We start from the raw sequence: 26,486 nt of genomic DNA, 5'->3' as shown, positions 1-26,486 counted from the left end.
AGCTTCCTGCTCTCTCACAGTAAATAAATCCTTGTGAAAGAAAACTCAGCCTGGTAGGAAATTAAATAAGTTTGGGATGAGGAGATTGCCAATTTTTCTCCTCCTAGAGTATCTATTTTCGAAGTCAGCAGGAAGCAGAGGTCACGTTTCTAAATGAGTTTGAACATAATGGGAACTACACTCACCGAACAGCACCTGACTTTTATTTCTTTTCAGTTCTCTGTACATAAATAAACTGTACATACATGAAAAAATGTACATGTGCAACTTTTACAGGTCACTGCCTTCTCGGGTTCCCAGAGACTCCCGCTCCAGGTGTGTGAGTGCCCTGGTGATATTTTTAATTTCAGACATAATTCTGTGGCCCAGGTACTGGAAAGCGAGTCCTCAAATCGGGCACATTTCACTTTGAAAGAAATTTCCAGCTCAATTCCAGGGGCTTCTGCGTCTCATTACACTCTGGGTAATTAGTTCTCTCATTACACGCCAGCCCAGTTGGAAGAGGATGTGTTGTTTTCAGCTGTAGAGCTGTGGTGGGCCTCCCCCTACACCTCCTCAAAACTCCAGGCAGGCCTTGAGCCTCCGCCAAATCAGGACAACCACCTCCAGCTGTGTACACTTCATTACAACTTCCACCTCGGGAAGAATCTCCGTATTTCACATCTGGTCATCTGCTTATTAATTATGTACTTCTTAGGACAACTGTGCCTAATTAGGACAGAGTCAAGACCTTTGCTGAGCCCAGTCATTCTTTGTTTTCTTGTTTGTGGTACCTCATTACCCTCCCTCCAAATTATGCTTGATTTGTTTTCCATCCCTGCCACGTTAAGACAATTGTTCTCGGGTGTGTGTATTACAGCACACACTTGGCTTTTGCAAAGCTCCTTTTCATATCCTGCTAGAAGGATGGCCACTTGGCTGGTGGTCTTTATCATGTTTGACTCCACTGGAGGGAGTCTAGCTTGGGCTGGTGGGACCCTGGTTATCCTCTGTTGTTTACTATGAAATTTCTATGCCCTGGTACTGCGGAAGCAGCCATGCTATGTCTCAGAGCAAGAATCTTGAACACAATGGCCTTGGTACATTCATAGAGGCTGTGGAGCAGGAATTCATTTGTTCCATCAACTTCCAGGCTCTTTGCCAATTAAGGAGGAAAGAGAGACTAGTGAGACATAGTACTGCCTTCCAGAAGAGCAAAGCTCAGAGTAGCAGAGGGTTAGGCTGAAGGTTTCAGGCCTCAATCCTACTGGACATCTTCCTAGATGAAAGGGTAGCCCTGGGAAATACGGAGTCTGGGGAGGGCCAGATGAGAGTAATGGGTTCCTGCTCCATGTCACAGGGACTGTCTCTTTTGCTTGCCATTACATTATTCCGTATCAGGATTTGTTATTGCTGTAACAGGCAATCATATCTTTTTTGACTGACAGTGAACACCTTAGCACTAAGACTTTCATGGATATGACTTGACAGTAAGAATGATCAGGCTTTGGTTGCCAATCAACTTGGCTGTTTTTGCGGTTTTTCTTCCGAAGCTATTTGAAACACAAGTTAATGACTATCAGGCTAAGAAAATATTCAGGTAAGAATGATGTCCTGGAGAGAGGCTGGAGCTTCTACAGGTGAGGTCACTGTGCCCAGGGCAATGATTCCAGCTGGAGGGTCCCTACTAGATTCCCCATGACTGCCCATCTCAAGGGTATGAGCTGTGGGAGCTTAGGTCTGGTCCTACCACTGAATTTGAGCTGATTCACCTACTCAAAAATGAACTTGTCCTTCAGAGCCTGGATGCAGGGGTCCTCTTCAGCCAAGGGCTTCATGAGGAACCTATATCCTTGATCCTTATCTAACCAGCAGAGATGTAACCACCTGTGAGAGGGAAAAGTTCTTCTTGGGAAGTAAGATTAAAAAACATTTGTGAATCAGGAATAAAAACACTGTACAAGGATGAAAATCCCTGAGATAAATCATAACCATAGTGCAGGTATAAATGAGTGCTCATGGGGTGAACGGCACAGCATTATCCAGAATATTGTTTATAAATTAAGAGGTGCAATCACAAGTGATAATAAGATAGTCAAAAGTAACAAAACACCCCAGAAGAAACCACTGTCAGCAGTTCTGAGAATACAGCTGACCAAAATCTATCAGGGTTCAAAGGAACCTATCCTTTGAATGAGTACTTCTTCAAAAAGTTTATTTTAAGGGAGGCTGAGTTGGGAGACATTCCATTTAGCATCTTCCAAGACCTGAAAGACCAGAGTATTGATGGCATGGTTGTGGGACAGCATGTTAAGTGCCAGAGGGCAGATGACAGTGACGATAATAGAAGGAAGCTCTCCCTAGAGCTGCTCTGGCTTATGGAGTTGGTTCTCTCATGACTGGGCTGGATCTCACCTCCCAGTCCTCCTTCCTTGGGCTCTTGTCTGTTGTCCACCTCCAGACCCTTGACCTCATGAGCCTTCTCCATGGTGCTGACAGTGGTACAGACAGTATCCCACATGTGTCCATTCCATCTGTCACTTTGTAGAAGAGCAAGATGATAGTCTGCTTTGTTTTAATGCCCTTTCCGGGAGGCCTACTTTATTGGCCTTTATAATGGCAAAAACACATTTAGGGAGTGGTTTTCAAGGCTGGAAACAAACTCTTGTGGTCGTGTATCAGTGTGAGTGGATGCTGGACCTTGCCCTTGGGAGACCCTGGCTCTCTCCAGTGATTTCTGATCATAGCTGTGAACAGCACAAAAGCAGGCTCACAAAATATCCCCAATGTAGGACTGTAACAAGTAGAAACCATCACTGTGTTCCAGATGGAGGCAGATTTTGAGGTGGCTGTACCAGCTCTGTCTGCATCCACGGGATCATCACTGAGTAGCTATTCTTGATCTCTGAAAGAATAATGACTGATGCACCATCCTGCATAGTGATTTGGGACAAAGAATCATAGACTGCTTTTTCTGTGCAGAACTGACATTTTTCAAGCCTATCATTACTGCAAGCAAAGCAAGGATTTTTTTCTAAATGCTCCCCCAAAACAGTTCATTTGCTATTTGTCTGTTGGTTCTCAAAGTTCTTGGCGGTCTGCTCTGTCCAAACCCATGTCCCTTTCTGCATCCAATTAAATGATTCTAAGCACTCCCCCATCCCACCCTGGCTCTTCTGGTCTCCTTGTCACCACTCCAGGGCTCTTTGTCCAGAGTGGACAGGAAGAGGAAGAAAGCGAGGGCACAGAAGCGCTGAGGGCAGGCCACGGCCACCAAGAGGAGGCTTCCAAACCACAACAATCAGCTCTGACTCCCCTCGTCTCCCTCCCTTCACCCCCACTTCTCAGGGAGACTACTCCAATGATGTTGTTTAGGGACAGTACCTTCTTGCATGATCATCTCCCATGTAGATTCAACTTCTTCCTCGTTGGGCCTCTGAAGCTACACAGATTTACAACATTCCTTTTAGAATCTCCTGGAAGACCATGCTCCAGTTGCCTGCTGAGTTCCCTTCACAGCCGCCCCACTGGCCTGATTTTGAACTCAGCCCTGAGTGTACATCTCTTAGGATTTTGGTTAGAGTCAAGCTTCTGTTCTTCTGTCTTCCAGGTAGGTAATACGGGAGCGCTCAACACTGCGGATCTGTGCCCTGCAGCGTTTGGCACGTATTAGGGTCTCAGGGCATGTTTGCGGAATAAATACAAGAAAAACAAGACACAACATTTAGGCTTCTTGAAGCATTTTGTTTTAATTGTCTGCTTTTCCCACCAAGACCTAAGTTGTACAAACAGGTGTAAAATTCTGGACCATCAGGTCATGGCACGTGACCTCATGTAGTCCAAGTCCTTTCTGCTTTCTTTGCCACGTGTTTTCAAGCTGGGTCCCAGTCAGCGCATTGTTTTCTTCTGTGACATATCAGCCATAGGTGGCAAGAGCACTTGGAGACACGGGGACAGTGGGGAGGCAAGCATGCGGGGAGCAGCGGGCTCCCACCCCAGCTGAAAACACTGCAGAAACAGCCTAGGCTGGAGGGTGCACAGAGGAGGAAGGTCATGGCTGTACCAGCTTCCTTGCACTCGGCTGCCAGCTGGAGCTACCTTCTAAGATGAGGAAGGCCTAGGGACTCCCAAGGAGAGCGAGCATTTAAGAACAACTAACACCCAGGCATGGTGTCAAGTGAGATTAAAAATTCTCTAACCATTATTTTCTTTTGGAGAGTGGAGGAGAAAAAAAAAAAAATCAAGAAGAATTGAATCACCTTTCATTCTTCTGTTTTTGTCATTAATTTGGTGGTGCTTGGTTTTGATACAGCAGAAATAAAAACAAAAAGGCATCAAACCAACAGATCACCTGGGTCCAGGCTACTGCATACAAAACTCTCCCAAGGATTGAGATAAAAGGACTTTATCCCCCAAGACCTGAAGAGGTGAAGAGGTCCTGTTTGGTTAGGAAAATTGGTTGAAAACTACAGCTAGCTGAGAAGCCATTGGTAATAGAGATAGAAAGCAATGCACATACACTTATTTTGTAGAACTGTAAACTGACAAGGTCAAGAGAATAAAAATCCTACTGCTTATGTAATAGAACCCCACTGAGCAGTTTTAGGAAGGGACTAGAACTTAGGTAACAATCTACTTACCAAAGATTGCTGGGTGTAGTCATTCATGCATTCATTTTTATTGCTTACAACCTTCCTCCCCATTGCATCCTAGACCCTCTGAAACTGACCACATCAAAGTAAATGTCCAACCCAAACACTCAGTACTGTGAAGTCCCTTTAGCATTTATACAAAAGCCAAAAAGAAAGAGAAAAGAAGCCTTATGCCTTCTTTCCGCCCAAGCATCAGTGTGGAGAAAACTACGTCAGCTCAGAATATACCAACCAACATACCAAAGAAGGGACTGTGACCAAGGAAACAAAAGTGACCCATCCCTGGCTCCTTCCCGCCACGCGCCCCGTTACACTGTAGTTATTTTCTTATCCTTGGTGGCTTGCTTGATGGCTGCCTGCTCGCAGATGATCTCCTTGAGCCGCTGCAGCCGCATGTTCTGGGTGGTCTGGTCTCCCACCCCCGTCTGGCTGCGGTGCAGCAAGGTCAGGGCGTGAATGTACTCCAGCTCCGTGTACTTCACGCCCTGGTCCACCACCAGATTCAGGAGCTCGTCGGCCGTGTTGTACAGCATCTCGTAGTACTGCCTGGGAAAGCAAGACACAACGCGGTTCACTGGCTGCACGGTCAGCGGTCTACGTGATTTCAGTGGTAATGCACGTGCTGGTCATAAGCTACTGCGTTTACCTATTCAGTAAACATTCACTTATCACTGGATGTTGTTCCAGGCTTCCCCGGTGGCTCAGCAGTAAAGAATCCACCTGTAGGAGAGGGGATTCAGGAGACTCAGGTTCGAGCCCTGTGTTGGGAAGATCCCCTGGAGGAGGGCATGGCAACCCACTCCAGTATTCTTACTTGAAGAATCCCATGGACAGAGGAGCCCAGTGGGCTCTTGTCCAAGGGGCTGCAAAGAGTCAAACATAAGTGAAGTGACTCAGCATGCACGCTGATGTTCTTCCAGGTCCTGTGACTATGATGGAGAATAAGACAGATATGATGTCTGTCATCCTGGAATTCACTTCACAAGAAGTCTAAATGCAGACCCAGAGAGACCTCTCATCAGGGTCTCAGATCACTGAAGACTTTCCCCTAATTTTGCATTTGCCTCAGGATATAAAAAAGAAAGAGAAGTTGGGATACAGAAGTGAGAGAAATAACCATCCGGCAGGCATTGCTAGTAGTTTCTGTCTCATTCAGTCCCTCATTCATCAACTTATTCATTGGAGGCTCTGTGAAATATACGGTTTTCTCCATAAAGTGGGATAATAAGAGTACCTCTTGAGGTGATAGTACCTCTTAGGGTCACTGGAAGAATCAGTTAATCCATATAAAGAACTTAGAATGGTGCCTGACATAATTCTACCTGCTCCATAAACATTAACTATTATTACTGGAAACAGATCTATAATAATACATTAATAGAAATGTAGTAATAAAAATAGTAGTATATAATGATGAGCAAAACACAGTCCCTTTCCTTAAACAGCTCAGAGACAAGTAGGGGAAGGCAATGAAAAGCAGAGAAAACTGCTGGCCAAGTTAATTTCCATGTACTGGGTCATGTAACCACTAGTAATACCTAGGGAGCTATTACTCCCTTTTCTCAGACAAGAAAATTGAAGCCCAGGGAAGCGACAGGACTTGCCCAATGTCACAGAGACATCTGTGACCGTGCTTGAATGAACTCAGGTTTTGGACTCTAAGTCCAGTACTCTTCTTCAAGGACACAGACATGACGCTCCAAGTGCCCTGAGTGAGGTCTGAATGCTATGAACTGACGGCAGAGGAAGGAGGAGCCAGGCCATGTTGCTGGGACGTGAGGGACCAAGGAAGACTTCCTATGGGGTAGGACATTGTCAGGTGTGGCTCCCAGGAAGGAGATTCTAGACTAAAGGAAAAGAAAAGAGATGAGCAAAGACAGGGAAGAGCAATCCGGCAGGCCTGGGAGTGCAGCTGAATAGAGGAGAGCCATGGGAAAAGGCATGAAAGGGCAAGGGTACAATGCAAGGGGCATCCGGTTAGTTGAGTCAATAGAGAACTTGAGACCGAGGTACGTCAATAAAGCACTCTGCACCTGGGGTCCCAGGTTCTGCTGAGAAGAGAGGCAGCATTCGAAGCTTCTGGAAGATTAATGTGATGGCAGTATGCAAGCAGGAGGATCTGGGAAGGGACCAGGTATAATTCTAGCAAAAAGGAAGGGACTTGAGAGCCATTTGGCTCAAGGGCCCTAGAGGCACAGTTGAGGGAGATAGCTATCCATTTAGGGAACTACCGAAGAAAACACTGAAACAATTGTTTAAGGACACATGTTTGAAGCTAAATTTATCACATGGAATAAAAGAGGATTGGGAACTCAGGGTTCTTTCAAAGCTAGAAAACGGGACTTTCCTGGCAGTCCAGGGGTTAAGACTTCGCCTTCCAGTGTGGGTTTGATCCCTGGTCAGGGAGCTAAGATTTCATATGCCTTGGGTCCAAAACACCAAAACATAAAACAGAAGCAATATAGCAAATTCAATGAAGACTTTAAAAATGGTCCACATCAAAAAATCTTAAAAAAAAAAAAAAAGCTAGAAGGGACTTGAGAGCTGAAGTTCTAGAATGGTGCTTCGCCAACTATAGAGTTACTAGGGAACTTAGGAAAAGCACAGGTCCCCAAGACCTCCATCCCCAGAGATTGTGATGCCCAAAAGTTTAGAGCTAGGCAAGACTCTGAGCCAGTGTCTGTTTGGTAAGGGAATAGTTACAGACCCATTCCCACCTCCTTGAGCCAAGGATCTCAAAGCATTAGGGAAGGAGACAGAAGCAGTAGGTGGGTTGTGATGCTTTTCACTGAGATTAAACCAAAAGAATTGGGTTTCTTTGTACTATGATGTTGATATTTTCATCATTTATCTTAAGAAGTAACACTGAACCTACCAGACCAAGTGAAATTGGATTTCTTTTGAAAAATCCAATGAATTGTTTCCAGGGATACTGGCTGGTTTTTTACAGAGACCACGGTTTCATGCTGGGAGCAGACAACAAAACAAAGATGCCTGGATTTCTAGTCCTGCAGCCTCCAGTGTGATAAGTGATAAAGGGCATGCTACTTAAGCCCTTAATGTTTCAATATCCTCTGTGCGATGAAGACCTTTATAAATCCCAGAATGACACTGCGAAGTGGACTGAGAGACTAAAAGAGTCCTCAGGAGCCTCGGATGAACAGTGCCTCAGAACTGCAAAGCTGAGTTATTAAACAAAATTGACAGGTAACTGATGGTGTATTTTCCATAGTTAAGGGGAAGAAATTCCTCATAACTACGATGATATATTAGATCATAAAGAAACATAAATATTTAAATACAGAATGAAATTCATTCATCTTTCAGAATAGCACCCAGGAGCAAAGGGTATACTAAATCAGCATAGCAACAGTTTCTACTTGGAGGTGGAGAAAGGGTGCTACAAGGTGCCCTAAGGAGAAAATAGGAAAATGCCTTGAACTATACAATTAGGATGAGCCTCCATGCTAAACACTGACAGACTGAAATGAACACGCAATCCAAGGGGGATAAATAATTTATCAGTGCTTACTGAGGCCCCAGGAAAATGAAAGCTTGATCTTTATCATCACAAATTAAAATAGCAGCATGGTTTCCAGGGCCCCACGTTTTATACAAGATGGTACTTTACTTGACTGCCTAGATGGGACCAGTGGAATACACATTTGATTTAGACTTTTTCTGGTTCATGACTTGTGGAGCAAGTTTCTTCACAGCCGATGATATGTAGAGTCCAATTGCTAGACATGGACCAAATATCCCATTCCAGTAACCAGAGATCCGTGTACTGCTTAGGGGTGGAACGTTCTGTGCGGAGGTGGTTCCTCCCTGCAGTTTTTCTCTCGTGTTGCTGAATGCCTTTGGGCAGAGTTCCCAAGTTTAATGAGTGAAGAGGGAGAGAGTGCAAAGTTAGAAAAGCGACGTCATGTAGACGGGTCTCACAGTCTATAACATGACAACGTTTGCATTTTGCTTGGATCCAAGCAGATTATTTTTTCATATCTTCCTCATCTCTCCTTTATCCACAGACCTTTCTTCCTTACTTTTCCCCTTATTTTATTTTAATGGTATGGCACTGCAACTTTTTCTCCCCAGTAATTCTGTCTGAAAACATTCATAACAGTAAGCATATGAAGAACATTTTGGTAAGTTGGGCAAATCTTCTTTTTCAAGTGTAAAAATAAAGTTTGTTTTTCTGTGACTGGATATTAATACATGTGTCATAGTTGTCCCTGTGGCTCAGCTAGTAAAGAATCCACCTGCAATGGGGGAGACCTGGGTTTGATCCCTGAGCTGGGAGGATCCCCTGGAGAAGGGAAAGGCTACCCACTCTAGTATTCTGGCCTGGAGAATTCTAGGACTATACATACAGTCCATGGGGTTGCAAAGAGTCAGACACGACTGAGTGACTTTCACTTTCACTTTCATATAGGACACACAGATTATACAGAAAGATTAAGCTGAAAAAAAATTACTCATATCATTCCATCATAAAGACACACCATATTTAGCATTTCCTTCCAGATTTTTCCCCCCACATGTAGAAGTCTACTGTTTCTTTCTTGTAGTTGAAAAGTTTAGGTTGACACACTATTGGATACTTGGGTTGTTTCCATTTTAAAAAACTTTCTTTCCTGAGTTCAGATTTCCAAAACAGAGTTAGTCAAAAAATAAGTATATACTTTTTAGGACTTTGGCAATGCTGTCAAATTGCTTTCTAAAAAAGTTGTATCAAAATCTTCCTACCAAAAGCATATGACAGCCCCTAGCTCCTCATTTTCTTTTAATTTACATGAGGTTTAACAATTTTTTTACCTACGTATATATATGTTTTTAATGTGCATGCATGCATACTAAATTGCTTCAGTTGTATCCGACTCTAGGTGACCCTATGGACTGTAGCCCACCAGGCTCCTCTGCCCACGAGATTCTCAAGGTAAGTGGGATGCCATGCACTCCTCCACTGGGAAAGCCCTTTTAAAGTACATGGGTATGTGTATAAGTATAAGCAAAATGTTGATATCTTTGTATCTTTTGCGTATTAGTGCTTTTCTTACTTCTCTTTAAGAGAGCTTCCTAAGTTTTCACAGACATGAAGCAAGGAGAGTTCTAGTCTCTCATCCCTGGTTCTCCTTCCCACTTCACCAAACTCAAAATTATCACTGTATCTCTGAGAGCTTTGGGAAAGAGTTTCCATTCTCTTCTTTGTCAAGGGAGGGAAGAAAGCCCTAATAAGACCAGTTATTTTCAACCCAGTGCCCCCTCATCCCTGTTCTTGCGGGCGGTCCATAACATTTGGGTGTGGGGGTGAAAGGAAGGCACCACCTGGGGGCCTCCCCATAGTCTCTGGAGAAAGCTCTGCCCTCTGCCTCCCTCCACTGTTGGGGTTCAGATTCCCTGGATCTCCAAATGGAGACGATATTTTCCACAGATACACAGCTATGTCTCAGACTGGGTTTTATAATCCATCATGATCACTGCAGTAGTTAATAGTGATGTAAAAATTTTAGTTATATTAACACATTCAACCAGAGAAGGCAATGGCAACCCACTCCAGTACTCTTGCCTGGAAAATCCCATGGATGGAGGAGCCTGGTGGACTGCAGTCCATGGGGAAGTGAAGAGTCAGACACGACTGAGCGACTTCACTTTCACTTTTCACTTTCATGCATTGGAGAAGGAAATGGCAACCCACTCCAGTGTTCTTGCCTGGAGAATCCCAGGGACGGGGGAGCCTGGTGGGCTGCCGTCTATGGGGTCACATGGAGTTGGACATGACTGAAGTGACTTAGCAGCAGCAGCAACACATTCAACCCTTTGAACTAACTCCTGCAATCATCCACGTTTTATAAATGAGCAAACTGAGCTATAGAGAGTGTGGGTGATTTGTCCAGGGCCTCAAAATGAAGGAGCCTGAACTCTATACCTGCTCCAAAGTCACCCCTAATACAGAAACTATAAAAAGCAAAAGTACTAATTGCACAGGATACTTGTAGAGCTTAATCATTTTTAGTCATGATTTAGGAAATATGAATTACATAAAATTCGCATACTAACTCAACCCTCTGCCTTCCATTGTAATGCAAAAAATTAATACTGTGACAATTCAAAATTCATTTATACACTTTGCAGTAATATTTGAATAACACTGGATTTGATTTGGGAATTCAGCACTCTAAACCAAATAATGAAGTCATGTTGTATATTCAGCATTCAAGAGTCACAGGAAAGACTTATGGCTTTTCATTGTGAAGACTTTCTCATCGAGTCCTTTCTGCCATAATGACAGTATTAATATCAATAAAAGAATTAGGCTCTGGAGCTGGCTTCTTAAATGTAAGTTTCTAAGGAAGAAAAATCTACCTGAATATGATTTAGTATTGACTGTCGCTCCCAAATTCTTTTTAGCCAATACTTACAGCATTATGAGCAATTTAATAAAAAATAAGTAGTTGATAGGTAACTAAATTGTCAGGTAAAATACTCAACTCCTGTTTTCTCTGCTCACTCAATGGTATATAAGGTAATAAGCAGGGAAATGGGAAGAGAAAAGAAAGAAACTGAATAATCCATAAACTAGATAATCACCCCATAAATAATTGAGAGGTAGTTATAGCAGAAAGGCCTGGAGAATTAGATACTCAAGAGATCAACTGAGCTTAGACTCCGGTTAAGTATTTCATTCCTTCCTCACTAGTTATGTGAACTTGTATAACTGCTGTCAGTTTTTTGAACCTCTGCCTCTGACATAAAAAACAAAGAGGTTTCAGCAGATGCTATACAAGCACTGGTAATTTTGGATTTTAAAACCTTTACAACTAAAGCCTTTGACTATGTAGATCACAACAAACTGTGGAAAACTCTTCAAGAGATGGGGATACCAGACCACCTGACCTGCCTCCTGCGAAACCTGACTGCACGTCAAGGAGCAACAGTTAGAGCTGGACATGGAACAATAGACTGGTTCAAGACTGGGAAAGGAGTATGTCAAGGCTGTATATTGTCACCCTGCTTATTTGACTGACATGCAGAGTACATCATGCAAAATGCCAGGCTGGATGAAACACAAATTGGAATCAAGATTCCCAGGAGAAATATCAATAACCTCAGATATGCAGATAATACCACTCTATGGCAGAAAGCAAAGAGGAACTAAAGAGCCTCTTGATGAAGATGAAAGAGGAGAGTGAAAAAGCTGGCTGAAAACTCGACATTTAAAAAACTAAGATCATGGCATCCAATTCCATCAGTCCATGGCAAATAGATGGGGAAACAAAGGAAACAGTTACAGACTTTATTTTCTTGGGCTCCAAAATCACTTCAGATGGTGACTGCATCCATGAAATTAAAAGATGCTTGCTCCTTGGAAGAAAAGCTATGACCAACCTAGACAGCATATTAAAAAGCAGAGACATTACTTTGGTGACAAAGGCCTGTCTAGTCAGAGCAATGGTTTTTCCAGTAGTTATGCATGGATGTGAGAGTTGGAGCATAAAGATGACTGAGAGCCAAAGAATTGATGCTTTTGAACTGTGGTGTTGGAGAAGACTCTTGAGAGCCCTTGGGTTGCAAGGAGATCCAACCAGTCCATCCTAAAGGAAATCAACCCTGAATATTCTTTGGATGATCTCATGCTGAAGCTGAAATTCCAATACTTTGGCCACCTGATACAAAGAGCCGACTCATTAGAAAAGACCCTGATGCTGGGAAAGATTGAAGGCAGGAGGAGAAGGGGACAACAGAGGACAGAACCATTGTATGGCATCACTGACTCAATGGACATGAGTTTGAGCAAGCTCTGGGAGATGGGGAAAGACAGGGAGGCCTGGTGTGCTGCAGTCCATGGGGTCAGAGAGTCAGACATGACTGAGCGAATAAGCAACAACGACAGCATCCTCTGCTTGGTCCTTTAAAATCATGGGCTTCCGGGACTTCTCTGTTGGAGTGCCGGGGTACCGGGTTCAATCCCTGGTCAGGGAATTAATTATAGATTCCCACATGTGACAACTAAGAGTTTTTGTGCCTCCACTAAAAGATCCTGCATGCTGCAAAGAAGATCAAAGATCTCATGTGTAGCAACCAAGACCTGGCACAGCCAGATAAATAAATAATAAACACTGAAAAAAATCACACTGGGCCTCCATTAGAATTAGCTGATGCTGATTTTCCCTAAGCTCTGGGAAGCAAGATGCAGTACTGATTGATCTGAAAACATTCTGAACACGTGTAAACTTAGCTCAGATATACTTTCCAGACCAATAATAAAATGGATGGTAATTCTGTGTGTCAGAAAAAGAAATTACTTTATTAAAAATATAAATATGATTGCTCTCATTTGTCTTCCCCTTCAAACAGCTCAGAGTTTATTACAGACAGGATTGAAAATTCTAATTTGAAAGAGCTGAAGTTATTTCCATTTCAGGAATGAGAAAACTAAGGTAGAGAAAAGCTAAATAATTTTCTGAGAGTTTGTGGCAGAATTACATTTGTATTCTACATCGGGATAGTTATTAACACTCCTTACAACAAGTTGTGCAGTTTTTGTTCTGACCAGGATAATCCAGAAGAGAAGTGAAGAATGGTCTTTAGGAAAAAAAAAAAAACAGTGCAGAAATTCCTTCAGCTGATGGCAGCTGAAAACCGTTCAAGAGGTAGACAGCCTAGAGGCTACCGCTACAAGGCTTGCAGAAATTGGATGGGTCATCTACCTACATTTTCTTTATATAATGTGGTACATACACCACAGATCCCATCAACGGCACTTATGCTTAAACGATGGTTATCCATTGGTCCGTTAAACCTTAAAGTCATCTGCATTCATTCCTCTCAGTAATGGACCCTAATATTTTTGATAGCAGTGGCCAGCGCCTTGTTTTCTCTTTAAAAAATACAACTACTCTGAGGAACTTCTCTGAGATCCAGCCCTTGTGAGATGAGGATCCTCTCCTAAGCTCAGTTAATGGTTGTCGAAATGGGAAGAAAATGTCTTTTTGTTCCTTTAGTTGGAAGTTTTGCTCCCCACCTTTGGAACACATTCTAAATTATAAATATCTATGGTTAAAATTTCTTCCTCAACGACTTAAGGATTCACATGTCACCCTCTGCTGCATCAGATAATTTTTTAAATTAAGTTTTCTGCAACAGGGCTGGAGGAAGATCTGCATTTTTAAATTCAGTACAATTAAAACTGTGTCTCTTTGGTCTGGCACTGCCTTTGGTCAAACCCCACTGGTATGAATAATTATTCAGTCTATTAAGAAGTCTGCTCGACTCCTTCTCCCATTTTGAAGGTTTTAATAAATATTGATCAGGCACATTTCTGTTTGCACTTGCCAAAGCAATTCTGATGGATTCATCTTCTGATGTTATCAAATAATGAAATATGAAAGAGTGAATAGAATTACCCTCTTGTTCTGTGATTTTTTATTTAGGTCCTTCATTTTACTTTCATAATTGTGTTTGTCTCATACTCCTGTAAATGCTCTTTTGATTATCAAAAGGTGAGTTCAGGTTAAGGCGAGCTATGCTGTGCTGACTATCACTTAAGAGAGTCTTCTCCATTAAAAAAGTATAATTTATTGAGTATCACTTTAGAGAGTCTTTTCAATTAAAAAATATCTAATATCATGAGTTGATAAGAGGACATAGCATTATGCACTTTGGTGGCCTCAACACTATAAATTGTTTACCAATTAGCACAAGGCCCTTGTATTGGATATTGTCTCTATTTCTCAGATTAGCAATCCGGGAGACAACTGTTGAGATATGCTGAATAAAAATCATTCCAAAGTCCTATGGCTTTTTCAGTTTTAAGTAATGAAATGGACTGATCAACTTTTCAATAAATAATGCAAAGGATTTCTTCAAAGGAAAACCTAGTATTATTATTACTAATGCTTAGGAAGCTCTAATAACATTTTAAATGCTAATATAATATACAAAGGTAGAGTCCTTGGCTTCAAGAAGCTTTTTTTTTTTTTAAACTACACTTAAAAAAAAATCCAATCTAGGCCCAGATCAAAGATCACTAAGACACCAGGGAAATGTTTTAATAATCGACTACTCTCTTTCAGATCATGAGAAAAAGAGTTGAAGGGCCCAAGAAAAGGTACAGAAACCAAGGTTTCTACTTCAGGTGATGAGAAGGAGAAGTGAAGGGGTAACAGGTGTTGGGTTCCTATATTTATAACATGGAGATTCTTCTCTACCTGCAGTGCTTGGGGAGAAAGGTCCGTGAGGATAGGCAGAGACTGCATGGTTTGATGGTAGAACATGTTCATTAGAATATTAAGCCAATGAGAAAAGGATGATGGATTGACTCTGGTAGGTGCCAGTTAGTTGCATCCAACAGACTCTGCCCCAGCCAGCTTCCTCATCAGTATGTTAAGACAAAAACTAGACAAGGTTGAATGGACAGTTCAAGCAAGCCATTATTCCTGCTGGGGGTTTAAGATGCAAAAATTGCTATTCAGCCAACAGTTGGCTGAGTTACTCAAACACTGACTCCTTCCTTACCTTTCAGTCCTAGTCAAGGACCCTCCCATGCTTTTCAATAGTGTTTAGGAAACTTCTCTACTTTGCCAAGACAAAAGACTGTATCTTTTAGGACTGAAGGGCCAGAAAGGAAAACAGTCTGGGCAGAGAGACCAAAAAATCAGGGGATTATTTGCAAAGTATGAGCATATGGAAATCAGCAGGTCCCAAGGACAAAAATTCAAGGGTGTGTTTACTAAACCCTTAGATTATTTATGAAAGACAGAGGAAAAAAACAACAACAACTACATAAGCCAAAACTACAAACTGGGCCACCTGAGATTCCAGGACACGTGACTCAGAATGGATGTCAATTAGAAAAATAATTGATGAAATCAGAAGGAGCTAATGAAATGTGTACAATACCCAGCAGGGTTTAATTAAAGATCCAAATATTCTGACAAACGTGATGGATAGCTTTGGATAGCAGTATGAATTTGGTGGATGTAAAGACCACTGTGGCTGATACATAGTTGGATGTCAGTGAGCCATTTTATACAGTGCCTCTCAAAAAATGCAACTAGCAAAATGAATTTATTCTGAATGGCTACCCCGATAGGACACAGACTGAAAAATAAACAAAGGGTAATGACGAAGGCAAATCAAACTCAGAAGTGAAAGCATCTGCTGAATGCTAAGGACACTTCCTTCTAACTGATCTCACCTAACATTTTAATTAATGTGCAAGAACATATAAAAACAGTGTGGAAAAGGTCAAATGCTACCAAATGGGGAAAGGCTGGGAAGAGCAACGAAGTAATAGAAATAATGTAAAGGAAGCCAGAGAATTTAGAATCGTGGGTGGCAAATAATGGAATGAGATTTTTTTTTTTTTTTTTTAGAAAAACCCAGGTGAATTTGTCTAGAAGAAATTCTGATCTCCTATAGTGGGGCTCCCCAGGTGGCATAGTGGTAAAAAAAAAAAATCAACCCAGCTGCCAATGCAGGAGACATAGGAGATGCTGGGTTTGATCTCTGGATCAGGAAGATCCCCTGGAGGAGGAAATGGCAAGCCACTACAGTATTCTTGCTTGGAGAATCCCATGGACAGAGGAGCCTGGTGGGCTAAAGTCCATGGGGTCACAAAGAGTTGGACACGACTTAGCTACTAAACCACAACAACATATTCAATAGTTGGGAGAAACTTAGAACAGCGCTATTAAAAAAAAAAAAATATCCATGAGGGTGTGTTGCGTTAAGGGCATTAAATCAGGGCTTTTTTTTTTTTTTTTTACTTACTATTAATAAAGTATCAGTTACAGGACAAGAAGGTGATGATAACCCCTGTCTTCATAGCTCTATACTGCTTTATGCTATAAGCCAATTGAAATAAAATAAGAAAAGAGCATCAAATGGGATTAAAGGGGCAGAAGGCCAGAGGAATATAGAAGATTCAAAGAAATTTAGTCCAATTTTTGTTCAAACGTCAGCTTATCAATAGGTGAGGTTTCTCCTGACCACCTTAACCTAAATGATACCTGCCCATCCTCATTAAGCTTTATCCTTTTCCTGAGCTTGTTTTCTTTCTAGCTTTCACCCTCATCAAAAATATGTATTTTTTCCAAGATACATTTTAATATGTGTTATATATTTTAAAAGTATGTGTGTGCGCATACACACAATTAGACACAGCATAATACAGTGGTTAAGATCATGGACTCAGGAGTCAGGAACCTGGGTTCAAATCTCAATTCTGCCTCGTGTTCTTGCGCAATTTATGACTCTCTGGGCCTTATTTTCTTCATCTGAGAAAGGCAAAAGTAAATGAGGTTGTTACAAGGATCAAATGATGAAGAACCTTGGCTGGAACAGAGTTGTGTAAGTATTGAGTACATAAATGTCTGTCTCCCATCCTCAAATGCAGGCTGTATGAAAGCAGGGTTGAATTCTACACCATTTGTTGTTACCCACGGGGCTGAGTACAGGGCATCTAATGAGTGGTGAATAAAGGAAAAGGAAAGAATGAATGAGACAGCCAACAGTCAGTAAAGTTCATTAAGTGACCGAACACAAGATAAAAGCACAGTCGATGAGTCTTTGACCCCAGCCGGTAGGTGGGGGAAGCAGAGACAGGTGGCTCTGTGTAACAGGGTAAACGGTATTCTAATGCAATTCTAGGATAGTGACATGGATGTCTGGGATAAATGGTTGCAAATGAAAAAGGGGAGGGCACGGAGGGAAGATGTATGTTTTTGGTTAGTGATGTGCAATCCTCTCAACTTTTCTTTCATTCTTTGGCAGAATTAGACATCAATCTCATATTCACTTAATCTCTTTGACCTCAGCAATTTCTTAGCCTATTCGAACTTCAGTTTCTTCATTTATGCAATGAGGTAGGATAATATAATGTCTCCTGGGCGATTTGAAGATTAAATCAAATGACATGGTAGGACACCCACTATGTAAAATGGTAACGAAACATCCACACACAAAAGTAAAAAAAACACAGCTAACTTTTACTGTACTGGCCACATGTATATTATCTCTTTGGATCTTACTTTATCGTAACTGTGTCAGGCATCATACCTTCCACACTGAAATGATTTCTTACTAATCTTTCCCCTTTCAACTTTGGGCTCAAAATATGGGCTTCTTTTCTAGCCTTTCCCACTCCTTTCTTTCTAAGATTGGTTTTATGCCTTTAATCCCCATCCCTCCCATTGCTTTTAGGATCCTGCTGGGGTTTTGTTTTGCTGTTTTGTTTTTAACTCTATCTACTATCTACTACTACTACTACCTATTATCTACTACTATCTACTATCTATTGCTTTCATGGGTTCTTTTACATCCACTTCAAGCATCCTTGTTTCTCATATTTTGAAAAAAACAAACCAAACAACAAACTCCAAGCCCTTCACGCAATCCTGTGTCCACTCTGTCTCATTGCGTCTCTTTTCTCCCTGTTATTGTCAAATTTCTCAAAAAATAAAAAAATCATTTGTATTCACTATCCTTCAAAGGCCTCCATTCTGTTTGAAACTAAAAGGTCACTGATGACATCCTAGTGGACAAACACAGTGGTCTTCCCCGCGGCAGTTTCCATCTTTGAGCCACATCATCAAGCTCTTCTCCCAGTAACCCTTTATCAGCTCCTATCCCTTCTGCCCACTGCAGGCACATGCCCTTTGCTCTTTCTCTGCTTGCAAAAGTCTTATCTGTACATCAGATGGTCTCTCCTCACGATCTTGTCTTTGAAATAGATCAGAGCTGCATTTTCAGGCATGATGACAATTGGGTTTTAGAAAGACCTCTCAAGGTGGTTCTGCAGGTGGAGGACAGATGGTCTGAGAAACCAGAGAATCTTCAGGCTGTGGGACTACCCAGCTTCTCCTTGTTTTGCTCCAATCTCCACTATTAGGCCATATCCATCTTCTAGGTTTCCTCACAACTCTTGTTTCCAAGCTTGTAACGGAACAAAATCAACCTCAAAGAGAGAGAAGGGCACCAACACCTTGATAGAAAAGCCAGGAAAATTTAGGCCCTCACTTCTAGTAGCTTTTGTTCAGGTCACCATTGGAATCAACTATTACAGTACCCACTATGGACTGAGATGAGGTGGAGAGGAAAGGGAAGGCTGGCAGTAAGAACAGGAGAAAGCTGGAGAGATACCTTTCACCAGAAGCTACTGTGAAATGAAACATTTCCTGCCATATTGGTAAACAAGGATGTCACAGCCATGGAGGTGGAGGGTGGGGGGGATTTGAGGAAGCACAAAAGGCAGGCATCCCACATCTGCTACTCCCAGTGTGAATGAGGAATTAAGAATGTGAATAATTAAGAAGCAGGATTTGGCCCCACAGCTGAGATGCATATGAAAGGAATGAATTCAGTGAGCCCACATGCTTACACTTCCCATACATAAAACAGCACCACTAAATTCCTTAATTTGAGATATCTGGACTTGAAGTCCTAATAATTCCCAGAGAATAAACATAACTCTCAACTTTTAGCTTGGGCATATATATATATATGTATATATATATATATTTAGTTGACACTACTTTCTACTTTTTATATATATTTAGTTGACACCACTGGTCTAGTTGAGGGAGCTCAATGTGATGGAGGGAAGATTTAAGATGCTCGCAATTATGTATAAAGTTATAAATTAGGAGGAAAGTCACTATCTTGTTTAATATCTTGATAACCACATACAATAGGCTTAATAACCTTAGTTTGGCAAGTAAATAGAGGCTCTGAGAGGAAGGTCAAGTTCTTCTTGTGACTGACGCTAGATTCACACCCTGGCCCTTTGGGTCCTCTACGCAGTTATGGGGAGGTTCTGCGGGCACTGGTACTGGGAGTGGCGTGTTACATGGCAAAGGCTGGCCCCAGATTCTTAGAATTGGGGTTTGAGTTCCCAGAGGAGGTCTAAGGGAAATGAGACATAACAGGATAAAATTAACCACAGGAAAATTAATTTTTAGAGTTAGCAGAGAATATCAGGCATTGAGGGATGGAATAGCAATTTTTTTAAACTGACTCTTTCCATATAAAAAGACTAAGAGTGAGACTGCTCAATGACGCCTTTCTCCTAAGTCTGTTTAAAGAGAAAAGGGCCTTTGATGGGGAAAATATATATAGCATTTGCATTCCTTTTTTTAGGAAGAAAAAGTATCAGATTTGAGAAACCTCTCAGAAAGGGCAACGTTATGAGAGAAAGGTCTTTGAGTACGCTTAATACCTCTATTTAAATGCTAATGCTAACCTATAGCTCTGGACCACACAGAAACTAAAGTTTTCAAAGAGCAGAAAGTGAATTTAAAATGAAAACTTAATTTCTGGAACAATAGATCTTATTTTTCTTATTTCTGCAGTGAGGCTAACACACAGAATTTCATGAGAGGAATACATTTTTGCTCTGAGTAAAAACCAGATGGTGACATAGCAGGTGAGTTTGAAGGCAGAGTAGGGGCTGCCTTCATTGCAAGTAGGAGTCACCCCTCAAAAGACTGGCCTTTGGAGGTCAACGTTGGTCACAAATTGTACCTGCCTGAAAGTGAATGCTTTTTTCCCCTCCGCTCTAATGACCCACGCCGAGGGAGTGCTAATGTTTGGAAGGAAAGCTGCCTGGGGTCAGGAGGACACAGTGTGCAGTGAGGGGCTCTGGGAAGACTGGGTGTTGCTTTACTTCCCTTGGAACCAGCTGTAATGAACGCAGTGACTGAGGCCCCTGAGCGCTAGGGAAACGTCTGGTCTGTCCTGAAATCAGAGTTCGTGGAGGCTGGGACACCCACTTGTGCAGAGAATCAAATTCAGAAAAATCAAACCAAACAAAAGTAGGAAATATCTGTGCTGGGGGTAACGACTAAGAAGGGGACACAAGGAAGTTTCTGGGCTGATTTTGATATTCTCTGTTTTTATCTGGGTGATGGTTATCTTTAGCTGAGTGTATTCACTTTGAAAAAAGTAATCAAGCTGTGAGGACTTCCCTGGTGGTCCAGTGGCTAAGATTCCAAGCACCCACCCAATGCAGGGGGCCTGGGTTCCATCTCTGGTCAGGGAACTAGATCCCACACACCCCAACTAAAAGATTCCATGTGCCACAACTAAGACCTGGTGCAGCCAAACAAGCAAATAAATAAAAGTAAATATTAAAAAAGTAATCAAGCTGTATAGTTAAGATTTGTACAGTTTACGGTATGTATATTATACTTCAATAAAAACATATTACCTTCCTTTTCCCACTTCCTACTCTGAATAAAAAAGAAAGAGCAGGCAACAGGCCAGGTGTTGGGGTGGGTACCTGGATTTTTTTAATTCAGTCTCATATCCTAACATTAAGACAACTGCTAACTTCATGAACCTTGAAAACATACTAACTAAAAGGAGCTCATCACAAAAGATCACATGGTATTATTTACATGCTATAACCAGCACAGGCAAATCCACAGGGACAAAGTAGATGAGTGGTTGTCAGGGGTGGGGTGGAGGGATGAGGAGTGACTGCTAGTGGCTACTGGGTTTCTTTTGGGGGGGTAATAAAAAATGCTCTAAAAATAGCTAGTGATGATGGCTATGCAACTCAACGACTATACAAAGAAAAGTGAATTGCACACTTTAAAAGGGTTAATGTTTATGGTATGTAAATTATATCTCAATAAAGCTGTTATAAAAATGCTAATTTTATGAACTAGAACTCCATCTTAACTATACAGAAGATGCATACCCACAGCCAATACTGTTGTGAAGACTGATCCATTAATCAAGACATTTGCTGCAGTTCCATGTTCTTCTGTGACATTTGCAGAAAAGATTCTGTAAGCTGACAGATACAGAAACATTTTCACCAGCTCACATTTTCACTGAGCGCCCTGAATGAACTAAAGCCATTTCTCAGGGTTCTACATTTTTGTAGGTTCTGTGACTTTCCAGCATCTTTGCACCAAATGCCTTTGAACTCCCTCCATCCTTATAGTCTATTTTCAGGAAAAATTTATGACAACTCATGATGAATAACCTCCACTAGGAAAATAGGATAAGACTGGGAACAATTCCAGGTATATGATTACAGAGTAACAGAAATATAATTGAGTAGAAGATCCACTAATGATTATACTGATTTTTTATACTGATTTTTTATTAAGAGAAACAATGACCATTTATTACTATTGAACACTTGGTGTGCATGCTTAGTCATGTCTGACTCTGTGACCCCATAGGTGTTAGCTTGCCAGGCTCCTCTATTCATGGAATTTTCCAGGCAAGAATATTGGAGTGGGCTGCCATTTCCTACTTCAGGGGATCTTCTTGACCAAGGGATTGAACCTGCATCTCTCATGTTTCTAACACTGGCAGGTGGATTCTTAACCACTGGCACCACTAAATGCTTCAAGGTTCACCTGATGTCATCCTCACAATTGAGGATCACAAAGGCTAAGTACCTAAGATTGGCAGCCTGGTTAACAATAGCCAGATCCCTAGCCCACCTCCCCCAGATCATTCCAGAAAAGCTCTGATTTGGGCCATGAGAAAACAATTCCCACCCTGAGTCAAGCCTGGGGAGACAAAAGTGTTAATTCATAATCAAGAGACTTATCATGATCATATATGTGACAGCACTGTAAAGGGCTAATGCAAATATACATATGTGGCAAAACTATATGAATATTATTTCAAACTGGGTATCAGATGGGGGGAAAATGAGAATCTGAGGTGTAGTCACAGAAGCTGACTGGTCTATGAAATAAAATTCATATTTTATGGAAAGACAGGAAACATTTTAAACACAGAAATTCTCTACCTTTTGGTTTCCTTTCTCTCCCCCACTGTGCATTATATATCTGTATTATGCATCGACCAGATCACGGCCATCAGGCAGGAAGACCTGCTCAACCACAAAGAGCAACATTCTTTTAGCATCAACAAGACAATCCATTAAAAGATAACATTCCTTCTTGAGCTTGTACAGGGTCACACGACCCACTATGACGACAGTTAAATTTGGGTTATGTAAACCTCAGTAGTACATTACTTGATGCATAGCCCTCTGTTTCAAGAAAACTTACATGACTGTACCTTGACTTCTAATGGGTGAAACAGTTCTTAGAGCTTTCTGAGATGCTCTTTGCCAATTACAATCCTTAAATTTGGCTTAAATAAAAACTTCTGTCTCTTTTTCAGATCTACAGAGTCACTTTTTGTCTACAGCTCAAAGTGTGACTGCTGTACTCAGTTCAGTCACTCAGTCGTGTCCGACTCTGCGACCCCATGAATCGCAGCACGCCAGGCCTCCCTGTCCATCACCAACTCCCGGAGTCTACCCAAACCCATGCCCATTGAGTCGGTGATGCCATCCAACCATCTCATCCTCTGTCGTTCCCTTCTCCTCCTGCCCCCAATCCTTCCCGGCATCAAGGTCTTTTCCAATGAGTCAACTCTTTGCATCAGGTGGCCAAAGTATCGGAGTTTCAGCTTTAACATCAGTCCTTCCAATGAACACCCAGGACTGATCTCTTTTAGGATGGACTGGTTGGATCTCCTTGCAGTCCAAGGGACTCTCAAGAGTCTTCTCCAACACCATTACCTTATGCTAAATTAAAATGAAAGTTGAGACTTCTCATAATCATCTGCTCTTTCACACAGCTGACCTTCAGATCTTTATTCCTGGCAGCTAGTGATTCTTTACAGTTGAACTGAGACTGTAACTAGAGGAAGGTGTAGTGTGGGATGGGTAAAGATTTTACAGAAAAATATGCTGATCCTTGGTGAGAAAAGTTATTTTAAAAAAAAGCAAAAATAATCTGGGCTCCTGAACCCAATTTTCCACAAATACTGCAGAAGAAGGTAGTAGGAAAGAGTGAGAGAGCTTACACCATTTCCTCATACCTGCTACCTTCAGAATTAGCATCTCATAATTTCCAGGGCTTTCAAAAGTCTAATGAATTTCCATAGTGCTTCATATATAGTCTAGTGGAGCTCTGTTGGCAAGCAGGATGGGGCTTATGACAGTTCTCCTGTGGCCCCAGAGAAATGCTGCTCTTGAGACCTGGGATCAGGAAATGGGAAGAAAATGGTAGAGGGGAATTAAATCAAGTCCCCTTAAAATGGAAACAGTGACCGACTTAATTTCCTTGGGCTCCAAAATCACTGCGGATGGTAACTGCAGCCATGAAATTAAAAGACGCTTGCTTCTTGGAAGAAAAGCTATGACAAACTTAGCATATTAAAAAGCAGAGACATCATCACTTTGCCAACAAAGGTCCATCTAGTCAAAGATCCAGTTTTTCCAGTAGTCATGTATGGATGTGAAGAGTTGGACCATAAATAAGGCTGAACACCAAAGAACTGATGCTTTTGAACTGTGGTGCTAGAGAAGTCTCTTGAGAGTCCCTTGGACAGCAAGGAGATCAAATCAATCAGTCCTAAAGGAAATCAGTCCTGAATATTCATTGGAGGGACTGACGCTGAAGCTGAAGTTCCGATATTGTGGCCACCTGATATGATAAGCCAACTCATTGGAAGAGACCCTGATGCTGGGAAAGATTGAGGGTAGAAGGAGAAGGGGGGCGGGAAAGGACGAGATGGTTGGATGGCATCATTGACTCAATGGACACGAGTTTGAGCAAACTCTGGGAGATTGTGAAGGACAGGGAAGCCTGGTGCACTGCAGTCAACAGGATGGCAAAGAGTCAGACACGACTTAGTGACTGAACAACAACAACAAATCTGTAGCTTCTTCATGTACCTTAGTTCACGTACCTATTATAGTTCAAAGAATGTCACAGTCTAAGGTCATCCTGGGAGACGCTGCACCTTCCTTCTAGGCAAGGAAGGAACTGCTATGCCTGGAGCTGCCTGAAGTCCCCAAGCTGGTAGCTGGGCATGTCCCTCCCACTCCAGGCTTATACTTCTGTTGAGAATCTGCTTTACTGGCAAACATTTCTAATGTTTTTTAAGAGAAACATTTCAAGCGTGGTGGTGAAACAAACATTGGTTTGTGACCCAAATGTTCCTGCAAATGTTTTCTCAGACTATGGGGTGCAAATGTTTACAAACCATTTGGGCAGGAAAACTGAAGTGACGTGTTTCAGAAATAGTTGCTTGGGGAAAAAAAAATCCCAGTGCTACCAAGTGCTACTAGGATGTCACTAAGAAGATGCCCATGTGTTCTTTTATACTCCGCGCGATGGTGCAGACTGAGCTCAGAAGCACGTACTCCAGTTCTGGCCCTGCCTCTAGTTCAATCAGTGACAATGATTGTACCACTCCACCCTACTGTACCTCAGTTTCTGCATCTGGAAAAGTAAATGGGATTAAAACTAGAATGAATGACACTTAAAAACCATTCCCACCCATGAGGCAGACTGAAGTAGGCAGGAGGGGCATCATTATTGATATTATTTCCATTTTCCAGGAAAAGAAACTTAGAGAGATTAGGCTTAGGTCACACAGCTAATCAACAGCAGAGCTTTCAATCTGTTTCTCCTAAGCCCAAGGCCTGGAACTTTTCAATTACACCACATAGACTCTCAACAGTTTTTCTGTCTGGCTGGCTTTCTGGGTGCCTATGTACTGAACAACAATGTACCCGGTCATATCATAGATGACCTACATTTGTTATTTGTCCTTTCATTTTCTTTCTTTCTTTTTTTTTTTTTACCATGCATTGTGTCACTCAATCTGCACTGGAAAAAAAAAATGTGCTTTTTGACAAGAGCACTAAGCACCCTGAAGTACAGTAGATGCAGCTTTATTTCAGGGCATAATCAATGGAAAGTAAGAGTGGCTTCATTGTAATAAAAGGCTTTATTGTGCTTTGTAATGAAGACACAAAGCACTTAGTTGAAATCAGTCTTTTAAATAATCCGCTTTATATTCTATAGCGGAGTCACAGATACAAGGGAATTCAAAGTGATTTCTACAAAACGACTGACTCAAAGAAGCCACATTCAGAACCTCAGGCTTGCCCAGGTGCTCTCTCTTGGGTCAGGGTTTCTTATCTTCTCCCTTTTCCTACTGTGTTCAGGGCCGGCATGCTCTGATCTTTCTGTGTTTATCCTGCTTGTGAGGACTGGGAGATTTCCCCATAAAAACCATTACATACTGTATGATCTCAATCAGGATGTAAAAATCCTGTACCACCTACCTCTACACACACGCACACCAGAATACAAGACATTTAGTTCAGTGGGAGGAGAGCATTTTAAAGCCTTTAAATACAGATTATAATTGTTGTTGAACTGCACAAAGATACAGAGTAATTAAAAAGCTCTTCAAAGAATGGAATAAGTCCATTAAATCCAGTTAAATAATTTTTCAGCAACACTGCAAGAAACACTTCTTGCTGTTTCATTCTCTCACAATGAACTGAAGGAAGAATATCTCATTTTCCAAATGGAACTTTATGGAGTTTTCAATAAGACCCCTCAGCACTTATCTAAATCTTTAATTAGTTCTATAATATACTGATGATATCAAGCCTAATTAAATTTATATAGATAAGCTGCAATGAAATTCTAACCAAGTGAGCTGGAAAGCATATATTAAATAGTAAATTTAATGGTTCAAGCTGATAACTACAATTTTATATCAAAAAATTAAATTCAATTTACTTGTTGTATTCAAATTGATTTCGAGTGTGCAAATTATTGGAAAAATCTCTTGACTATATCAGTAAAATTGCTAATCCAGCCTGTTTAAATATCAGTTATTAATGTCTGCATTTGCAAATAAGCCACACACATTTGCATTTTTACTGCATATAGTAAAAAATTATCTAAACCTTATGTCATTTTATTAAGAATACTAAGTGATTCTTCTTTTGGCTTCATGCATAAATTAAGGAGGCAAAGAAATGACTACTGGGTCTAAAGAAGAGAG

The 26,486-nt window shown here is 41.5% G+C and overlaps 1 protein-coding gene across 4 annotated transcripts in view; it reads right to left on the bottom strand.

Annotated features, from left to right (window-relative positions):
* Positions 1–3,702: 3,702 nt before the first annotated feature.
* The window catches only part of EXOC4 (exocyst complex component 4), an 809,489-nt gene continuing 786,705 nt past the window's right edge, over positions 3,703–26,486 (bottom strand). For all 4 annotated transcript variants that reach the window (XM_061165832.1, XM_061165834.1, XM_061165833.1 and 1 more), the window contains one exon: positions 3,703–5,177. In XM_061165832.1, the coding sequence (XP_061021815.1) occupies positions 4,940–5,177 (238 nt within the window). In that variant the 3' untranslated portion in view covers positions 3,703–4,939. The remainder of the gene's footprint in view (positions 5,178–26,486) is intronic.

Source organism: Dama dama, chromosome 18 (genome assembly GCF_033118175.1).
Source record: "Dama dama isolate Ldn47 chromosome 18, ASM3311817v1, whole genome shotgun sequence".
NCBI lineage: Eukaryota > Metazoa > Chordata > Mammalia > Artiodactyla > Cervidae > Dama > Dama dama.
This window is presented reverse-complemented; position numbering and strand designations above follow the sequence as displayed.